The 9,673-nt window shown below is 38.6% G+C and overlaps 1 protein-coding gene across 6 annotated transcripts in view; it reads right to left on the reverse strand.

The window, feature by feature from the left end:
- RNF185 (ring finger protein 185) overlaps positions 1–9,667 on the reverse strand; it is a 14,412-nt gene extending 4,745 nt beyond the window's left edge. For 3 of the 6 annotated variants that reach the window (XM_009642821.2, XM_035898322.1, XM_035898326.1), the window contains exons 1-6: positions 9,281–9,667; positions 7,945–8,057; positions 4,372–4,606; positions 2,748–2,766; positions 1,972–2,084; positions 1,374–1,428 (exon numbers count right to left, since the gene is read on the reverse strand). In XM_009642821.2, coding sequence (XP_009641116.1) covers positions 1,374–1,428; positions 1,972–2,084; positions 2,748–2,766; positions 4,372–4,556 — 372 coding nt within the window. In that variant the 5' untranslated portion in view covers positions 4,557–4,606; positions 7,945–8,057; positions 9,281–9,667. Of the gene's footprint in view, positions 1–1,373; positions 1,429–1,971; positions 2,085–2,747; positions 2,767–4,371; positions 4,607–5,637; positions 5,686–7,944; positions 8,058–9,280 lie in introns of all 6 variants that reach the window. The other 3 variants (XM_035898323.1, XM_035898325.1, XM_035898324.1) reach the window with 3 other exon arrangements.
- Between the last annotated feature and the right edge of the window lie 6 nt (positions 9,668–9,673).

Raw genomic sequence — 9,673 nt, forward strand, 5'->3', positions numbered from 1 at the left:
CAGGAATGCAAGACATAAGGAAAGGAGGAAAAAAGGAAGAGTTACAATGCAACAACATTGACCCCTACAGGATCCAGACTAAAATTCCACATCAAGTCAAAGCCTTCTGAATCAAGATGAATCCTACTGTATAAAAGCAGTGTACTACTTGAGAACCAACTGTATATGAATCTAAGTAGTTGCATCATATTTTAAAACTGTGGAGAGCTCACAGTCGCCATGTTCTGTAACCCAGCAAACTGTCCTCTGGTCTTAGAATTAAAACAGTGATACTGATTCTGAAAAACCCTCTGGTCTACCACCTCCAAAGAGAAGGAGGACAAAGATGATTTCACTCATATAATATAAGCCAGACATTTCTGGGTTGATCCTCGATTTGAGGAGTTAAGCCTTTTGATGATGACTCTTCTCTAGTGTTTTGCCATTAACTCTCAGGGACAGCAAAGCACTCTGCATGGCAGGTCCTGCAGCTGTAGGAAACAGGAGGGCAGCATCACTACTGCTACATCTTCATACCAGATTCCTCTGACTTAGGGTAGCACCAGCTAAAAGGTTCAAGCAAGGTACAGCAGCTGATTTAATAAGAAGGCAACTCCCCAATGAGAGAGAACTGAGCTCCCAATATATTCAATACAGCAATGTTCCTTAATCACACCCAGCAGAGTTGTTTGCTTGAAGCATGAGGTATACAAATGCTCTCCGAGGACCCTTGGCTGAGTTATGCAGAAATAGGCAATTGTTTCATCAGGTTACGCTCACTGCCATCGTGCTCAAGAACACTGTAGTCTGCCCTACTGGCTACTCCCATGTCTATTCATGCTATGCCAGCTGCTGTTTACATTCACTCTATGTAATAATCTCCGCAACAAAACCACAGATCCCTCTTCAAATTAACACGTATCCAACAGTTATCTACATTCTCTGTACAGTAGTATCCCATAGAGATGCTAGAAGCAGGTGTCAGTGCCAAAAAAGTAACTTCCCACATGGATTATTTATTTCCATGACAGATATAGTTTGACAGAAATATACTTCCGCAAAGAATTTTCAAAGCAAAGTATTCCTTGTATTTTTGTATGGAGAACAATCAAGTATGAAGAAGAGCATTTCCAGGGATGCCACGCAGGGCTGTTCTTGTGAAGCACAACTTAAGCTAGCCCATTCTTTGGGATGCTAAAGAGTACTATAGGAACGGAGTCTTCTGCCACATAGCAGCTATCAATTATGCATGAACAACCTACTGAAGATGAGCAAGAAATGTAAGCTATAGGATCCTCACACAGGATCTCATGCACACATTATGTCCTCCGGGACGAATGAACACAACCATCAATAAAAACAACTTATCTGCTCGAGCGTGTTTTTCCACTTACCCCTCTGTTCTCTGGTTCAGGTCTCTGTCCTTGGGGTCGTGGTGGAGTTTTCTCTCTGCAGGAAGTTGTGAAATTAGGTCAAGTGCAAGGATACATGGCAATAGTATCTGCAATAGCCTGGCTAGTAGGACAGAACAAACACTGAGCACACTCTCACAGGGCCATGCTGCAGCAGAGCTGGAGGTAGTGTGTGAGCAAGTAAACCACCCAGCTATACGAACCTTCAGCATCACATTGCTGAATTAAGATATTGCACTTCTGAATAACCAAGTCCCATTGCAAAGGCTGGAAACCAAGGACATGAATATTTTATATAAGCTTCTCCAGTGAGATGACATTCATTGCAACCTGCCAGTTGTAACTGATAATTAACAGCCAATTCAAGTTAAAATAAATTGCCAGTTGAACAAGAAAGGAGGTGTGCAAACCCAGACCCTGAAAAAGCCAGAAATATTTGCCGGAAACGTCAGTTCTAGCTGTCTTTTGACAATGCATTTCAAATTGTGAATCCAGAGCTTTGGCAGTTTTATCTTAAGACCTTAAACTAAAGTTTCATCTTTACTTGTCACAGAAAAAGAGTTGTATTTAGGTTTCTTACCTGGGATCTTGTTGCCCAGTGCTACCTCTTCCATACAGAGGAATAACTTTATCTCGACTGATTCCTGCTTTGCATACAGGACACACTTGTCTGTTTGGCCTGGTCTCTAGCCACTAAAAGAAAGGAAATTAAAAGAAAACTACTAAAAGACCATGAAAAAACCAACATGCAGACCTCGTCTGCAGCCAGGCAGAGAGACTTCAGCAACTTCTCAGAAAGCCATGGAGCAAAACGTTTTAATAAAACAAGTGCCAAGTACTCTGCAAAGTGTTGGCATTTTGGCTGTTGTTCTGGTATGATCCACCTGCTGATGTGTACACATTCAGAATTGCACTGGCATAAAATATAGAGAAATAAACAGTACCAGCAGTCCTGCATTGGCCAAGGGCTAGTGTAGATACCATCCTTTCATCTATCTTTTCTGTAATTATACCACAATGTAAAACTCTATATATGCAAGGAGAGGTACACACAGCACTTAAGCCTGCAAACTAAACCCCTGTGAACTGCCTACAGTAATTCTCCTACTAAAACTGGGAATACTCAGTGTTTAAGAAACTCAAAAGTGGGAAGCAAGTGGAACAAAATGTAAGTTTTCTTTTTGCTGAAAGAGCAGATTGCAAGGTGTTGCTTGCGCATGAAGTTGCATTAGCACTCTGCAGTTGCCCTGGAGAGAAAGAAGCACATTTGAAAAGAGGGGGAAACTCCAAAGAACCAAGGGCTTTACTGAGTAACAGAAGCTGATGAAAGACAAAGTAAAAGGAAATCTGCCTTACCTGGTGTAAACAAGGCCAACTGTGAGAATTCCCAGGACAATTTGTTCACAGAGCAAAAAAAGAAGGGAAAATAAAATTAGTTACTGACAACTCGATCCAACAAATGTATATATGGATAGCACAGCTTGGAGACAACAGAATCCTGGAATCCAGCCGGGCCAGTTCCATAACCTGCCATTAAAATAATTTTTGAAAGCACAGCCCAAGACTGGACTTCTCAGGTTATGCAACCTAAGTTGCTAATGTGATTCTTTGCATATCATCCTTTGATTCCTGGGTCCTCATCCATATCAAAGGCCTATACAGAGGCTTAATCAATCTTAGTGTTTACTGTATAGATTTTCTCTTCTGATACCATGAAAAGATATCCCTGAGCTAAGATGCAAATGAGGAAGATGTCAGCAATGAGACTTCAGGATCTTCAAAGAAGTCACACAAGGGACATCTAGCTGGAACATCTGCCCCATTCACAGAATCATGGAATAATTCAAGCTGGGCAGTACCTCAGGTGGCCTCTAGTCCAACGTGATGATCAGAGCAGGGTCAACTATTGAGATCAGACCCAGTTGCTCAGGGTAGAGAAATGCCCATCATACAGAACTACTCTTAAGATTAAATTAACATGGCAACTTAAAAAAGGTCAAAGACAAACAAGAAAGCTACAAGATAAAACCGCTAAGCAGCCACCTGCTTTCAAAGTAGTCTTGACAACACTATTCAGACAAGGTACATGCTATTTTTAAGGTTCCGTTCTTCCAAATCCTTTTGTGGAATAGTTTAATCTAATTTTATCTTAACATCAACATGTGATTTTTCCATCTCCTCCTAGAACAAAACCCTGGATTTTCAGATGTTACATACATTTACACAGAAAAGAAATTATCTTTTAGGCCTCTCTTTATTAAAGAGCATAATTTAGCCTACTGTGTAAAATAAACAAACAAACAAACAAAACATTTGGCCATGTCAATCCTTAGTAACTTCTTAACATTCAAGAAAGACCAAGTTACCCAAATAAGAAATGCTGCATGCTTATTATATTTGTGCAATACATTGCCAAGTCAGATCAGAGAACTGAAAAGTTAGTATAACAACTGCAATACCATGGAAAAAGAGAAATAGCCCACAAGTAAAAGCTCGTTACCTCTTTTTTTTTAATGGTTTCAAAGAAAAAAAGAGCAAGCTTTTGGAAGTATGAAAACTACAGTTTGGCCTCCAGAACCTAGTTTCACATGCAGGTTTAGGTATGCACAGGTTAGAAAGGAATTCAGGTTGGAATAAGATACCTATGCTAGATCATAAAGCACAAATAAAATAACACAAATAACCAAGCATTATCAATGAACACTAAACTGTCTGTGTGGGGCTGCTTGTTTGTTTGCTTTTACAAAATAATTCAGAAGTATAAGAAGTTAAAAGACACAAGAAACCCACTCCCTGGAACATGGGCAAAGAAAAACAGTTGAGGAGCAAAACCAAACTGCTCCTAAACTAAAAGTATGGTCCTTAATAATTTTGTAGAAGACATTTTATTTGACATCTAGAATGATAAAAATCATAGGCTTTTATGTGATGAGAGAGATATATGGTGTTCTGGTTTATCTGGGGGGGCTTACGTACTTACCAGAAGAGATGTCCACACAAACTGATAACTGCATCCTTGGCAGTGTCTAAACAGATGTTGCATTCAAAAGTGTTGTCCTGATTAGTATTGTCCCCAGCACCATTGCTGCTACTGCTGCCACTGGTCCCTCCAGTACTGGAGTTCTTTGTTGATGTAGAAGAAGTCGTTGGTCCTTTGCTTGCCATCCTCAAGAGCTACCCAGACACAAGGCCAAGAAAATTTTCTTGTTGGAATCCTAGCAGTGAGAAAGAGAAAAAAAGAAAAAAAACCACCTTCTTAGCATTGTAACATTGTATTCTTGTCCTGTTCCAAATTGGTAGTGATTTATCCAAGAAGCACTTGAATCCTACTGTTGATGGATTTTGTTTAACACAGCCATGAGGGATCTTTTTTTAGAAGCTAAGCTACTTTTGAGTCCTGTAGTATGACCTGGCTGATATGTGACCTGTATTTTAAAGTTACTGATAAGCAACTGAGATCCACAGCCAAAACAAAACCATCGTATTTTCTCACAAATGCCACTTGCTGTGAAAAAAATGAGCTCACCTAGTCATACATGCTCTTCCAAAAATTCAATGCAAGTTGTAACTGTGAGTGCAGCCTGAAATAGGATTTAATCATGAAAGAATTCACATTTGGACAGACTGACTTAATGCATAGTTTTAAGTTCAATGTTCATTAGTTTGGAATATTAATGATAATAATGGCAAGCAAAGGTGGCTTAGTACTATATTTGTCTCATCAGCAGTATATTGCTGCTATCACAGCAGTGTGTTGATATGACTATCAAACATTTCTAATCTAGTAGTAATGCAGCAGTTCTAAAAATTTTCGTGAATGTGCTTTAATTTTACTTACATGCTTTCACCTCTCATCAACATCATCATAGGTATCAAAGAAAAGCACTTATTTTATTTCAGTAACAACAACCTCTACAGTCTGATTCCATGATATGCAAATTCCACAGTACCTAGAACTTTGACACTCAGCACAAAGCATTTAGATTTCCAGAAACAAACACTTTTACCAGTACAAGATTTTTAATCCGAGAACTAAGAGAGTTTCAGCAGTTACAGAAATTAATTCACCATTGTGCTTTTCATGAAACTCTGACATCGTGTTGCTGCTGCAGGGAAATGGAATACTTAGATAAGGTTGTGAGAAAGAAACAGGTGATAATCTGAACTTTTTGCAAGTGTACAAACAGTTAAGCATTTTAAAACAGCAACTTGAATTGTTCAGAAGCTAATTTCTTTGCAAACTTACCCCACAAGCATTAAAGGCTTTCCTTAGCGTCCCCTCTTTGTAGCAGTGCTGAAGCACAGGTGCAGGGCAGAAAAATAAAACCTCAGTATCTCTAGCTGTTATTGTCAATGGCTTTTTTCATAAAATACAATCCCACTGCATGGTCAAGAAAGCATCGTACTCAAGCCTCATGAAGGTATTGCAGCAAAGACACTCAATTACAGCAAGTGAACTGTTTTTTTGCAGAGCTTTTTCACTCAGTTACATCATTTTGCACAGTGTCCCAGAAGGGCAGCTTTGTATTCACAGATGGTGTACATACATTGCTTTCAGCACTGCTGACTCTTAGCATTTCACACCATGACTTCATTTACACTCAGCAGCAACACAGTTCATTGTACAAAATTAAAATTCATGTTAGTTCAAGGCAGATGGAAATGCTGCCAGCCCACAAACTATACGCTAAAGACGCTTGCATTTTTCACACATCCTTACTACCAGAATCTTCAGCCTATCTTGCTCAGTAGTTTAATGCTTGAAAACTTACCAACTTGGACCTACATATATTTGCTGGGAATTAATATCAAGATCAAGAAAGCCTCCCTAAAACTAAGAAGTTCAACACATTGTAAAAAACACTAGCATCATTTTATGGAACAGGCACAAGAAATGTCTGGCTCTTATATCTCAGCACATAACACAAGGAAAACATGTAGAAAAGGCAAATAATTGGATTTCTGTGTCCCTAAAACCCATGTGGAAGAAAAGGTCCCTTTTTCCAAATTACATTCCATACATTTAACACCAGAAATCTGAAGACTCATCAAAAAGATAAAATCTGTATCATCACAAACACATACTTAAAAAACCCTTAGCTTTTAGTAACTATGAAAAATAAATAAATCATTGAGTTATGAAGGATGATAGAGAAATCCATAGGAATATCAGTAATGTAATGAAATAAAGATGGCTGAGATGGAAGAAGGATCAATATGATGCAATAGGCACTGAATCTTCTCGCCTAGAAGAAGGTCATTCCTTAGCCTGTATGGGGATCCTCTCCTAATTATTTCTCCATAGGCTGATTGGGCCTCATGACCTCTTAGGATATAACCAATTTAAAATATCAAAAATACATCAAAACACAACAACAAAAATAATCAATCTTATTCTGAAAAGCCTTCTCAAACATTTGCTCTTGTCTGTGGAATACTGTTTAACATAACTAGATCTGTAAGTGCTGTTGGGATCTGTTTATCTGCAAATCACGCTGCACATATACAAAGAACCACGCACGGAACAGCATCCAATGACCAAACTTACATTTTATAACCATATATTGTGTCACTTGTGAGCACAGTCATGTGAAAACCTTGGGGGGGGGGGAAACCAAACCACAAGCAAACCACAAACTAAAAAAAACCTCAAACCAAACCAATGAACACAACAGGCCAAACCAACCCCATTTTCATTTTGATTTAGAGTTCAGAAGGAAGACTGTGAGTACACTGGGATATAACATGACTTTAGGGGTTAAGTAAACAGAATTTAGAGATGCTAAGCCAGATTTGCTAAACCCTAGTCCTTTAGATCAGGTCTCCACATCAAACCTAGACGCATGATGAGTAGCAAACAAAACAAGTGAAAGGATATAAAAATCAGCTGTAATCTAACTGCAAGCATTCAAAGATCTTTTTTCTTTCTTGCTTCTTTGCTCTCTAGATATTTACAGGAAAACAGCAGCTTTGTTACTTAAAAGCCATCTATATTAGCTGTTTATTTCCTTTAAATCTTGACCCCTATGATATCCCAACAGGTTGTTCTGAAATGACTGAATCACTGACATTTACTATATCCAAGAATCAAAAGTGGCAACAGATGAATGATTAAGAACAAAGAACCCATTTCAAGTAGTCTTCCTAAATAAAAAGTGCCTGGTGGAGCATGAAGAAGACATGGAAGTGAAGATACATGTTTAGGGATCCAGCACAAATCCCCCTGAGTTGTGTAAAGAATAAGCACGGCTGAAAGAGGTGGTGAAACTGGACCTCCGAGAAGCACATGGCACACTGGGACCTGAAAGTTCCATGACAACTGAGAGCACAGGAAGCCCATGAAAGAAGTGCAGGAAACTGGGAAGGTACCTGTATAGATCTCACTAACAGGCAACAGGAAAGAAATTTTACTGAAATACTTTAAAAACTAAATCTGTAAATCTAGTGTGAGCAACTGCATGCCAGGAAAATGCAAGCCGAATGGCTACTGTAAAAGATCACATTTCTGAACTCAGCAAATGAAAAAAGACTGCATTTGCCAAAGTACACTGACCTGATTTAAAAATGCAAGAGAAACACTTCAAGACAGACTGGGAGAGTTTCCACCATAAGATAAAGCGTACAAAAAAATCCACTGGAAACACAGCAGGTGAACAATAATTCAACCTAAGAAAGACAGAGAGGGAGCATAAATTAGAAGCTAATGTCACCTGTATGAAACAGTTGTAGAATACACGTTCACAGGGCTACAACATTAGGATGTTCAAAGTATTTACTTTTTAATCTTCTTTCATGATCAATGAGAAGAAAATCTGGTGAGGATATAGGACTCTGGCTAGTTTACTAATAAACCCCAAAGTTTACTGCTCTTTGCAGTATCTAATACATAACAATGAAATAAATGGAGCAGCATCGTTGGATGTAAAATTCCACTAGAAAGACACTTTTCCGTATTTCTTTCCTAATGAATCTTACTTTATCTCAGATTACTGAAATTTAAATAATCCAAATCTAGTTTGTTTCTGAAACAAGTTCTGGTTTAATTTCTCAAATTCTTCCTGTTTAAATCAAAAGGAAAACTTGTCAAGTTCTTTTTCTTATCACTACAGTGACAATGTCATTTTCAGACGTATATGACAAATTTTATAAAAGGAATATTAACATTAGAAATTCTGTCTAAGTCTAAAAATCTTACTCAGAGTTTATATAAATAAGACCACTCAGAAGTTTAACAAAAATCTGATTCTTAACCTATTACAATTGCCTGGATTTCAAATAAAATGAACAGGTAAGCTTAGCTGATAATTGTTGACAGCGTCTAAAAGAAAGTACATTTTCCTCTTGGCAGTCATTTTTAGATGTTCTTAGCAAATACATGACTGAAGTCCTACTGTTAGTCATTAGATAGACATTTATTTCTCACTACCTTTTTACTCTATTCTGTCCCCCAACAGTTATATTTCAACACCTCAGAAACATTTTCTGAGTTCATCTTTTCACCTCCTGTAACCCGTACAGCATCATGTACCCACTTTGTAGCATTACCATAAAGTGGTCCCAACACACAAGTTTGCATGATCACTTGGTCTTACAAAATCAGCCATTGGCCTTACAGACCAAAGTGCCCTTGCTTGGCCTCATTTCATTAATTGGGATTCTGCAACATATGTCTGTGTTACAGTTGCTGCTTCCAGGATAAGAGCCCCGCTGAAAGGCTGTTTTGGCAGCTCTAAGGGTTCAATATACCTCACAAATGCAAGACATTGTTACAAACTATCAAAAAAAAGCAAGTGATTAAAGTAATTTTTTTTTAACCATTCCATAAAAGTAGAATATAGACTCCAAGAAAACATTGCACAAATATTCAGACAAAGGTTTTATCCTCTTACCTCATAGAGTCCAAAGGGGAAAAAAAAAAAAAAAAGAAAAAAAAAACCCTGATATAACCAGTTGGGTAATACTGCCTGGGCGTTTTCCTGGTTTGCAGTGTTATGTAAAACATTAAATGCCCTCTAAGTGGGCTAACCAGGTTAGCAGCATAAACGTTAAAATAAAATAAAATAGTTACGATGTGGTTTAAGAAGTAGTAAGTGATTCCCAACAGAAGCAAAGAAAACCAACCATGGCATGTACCAGAGGCTAACCCTTGCGACCGTACCCACAGCCAGACGTGGCGCTTCTTCTCGCAGGGGGCTTCGGCCCCACGGCGGAGCGCGGGGCCCGGCACCACCAGGCCGCTACAATCGGGGATCTCGGAGGAAAACCCTCGCAGGCGGCGCCGG

This window comes from Egretta garzetta, unplaced genomic scaffold (genome assembly GCF_000687185.1).
Source record: "Egretta garzetta isolate BGI_Z169 unplaced genomic scaffold, ASM68718v1 scaffold7, whole genome shotgun sequence".
Classification (NCBI taxonomy): Eukaryota; Metazoa; Chordata; class Aves; order Pelecaniformes; family Ardeidae; genus Egretta; species Egretta garzetta.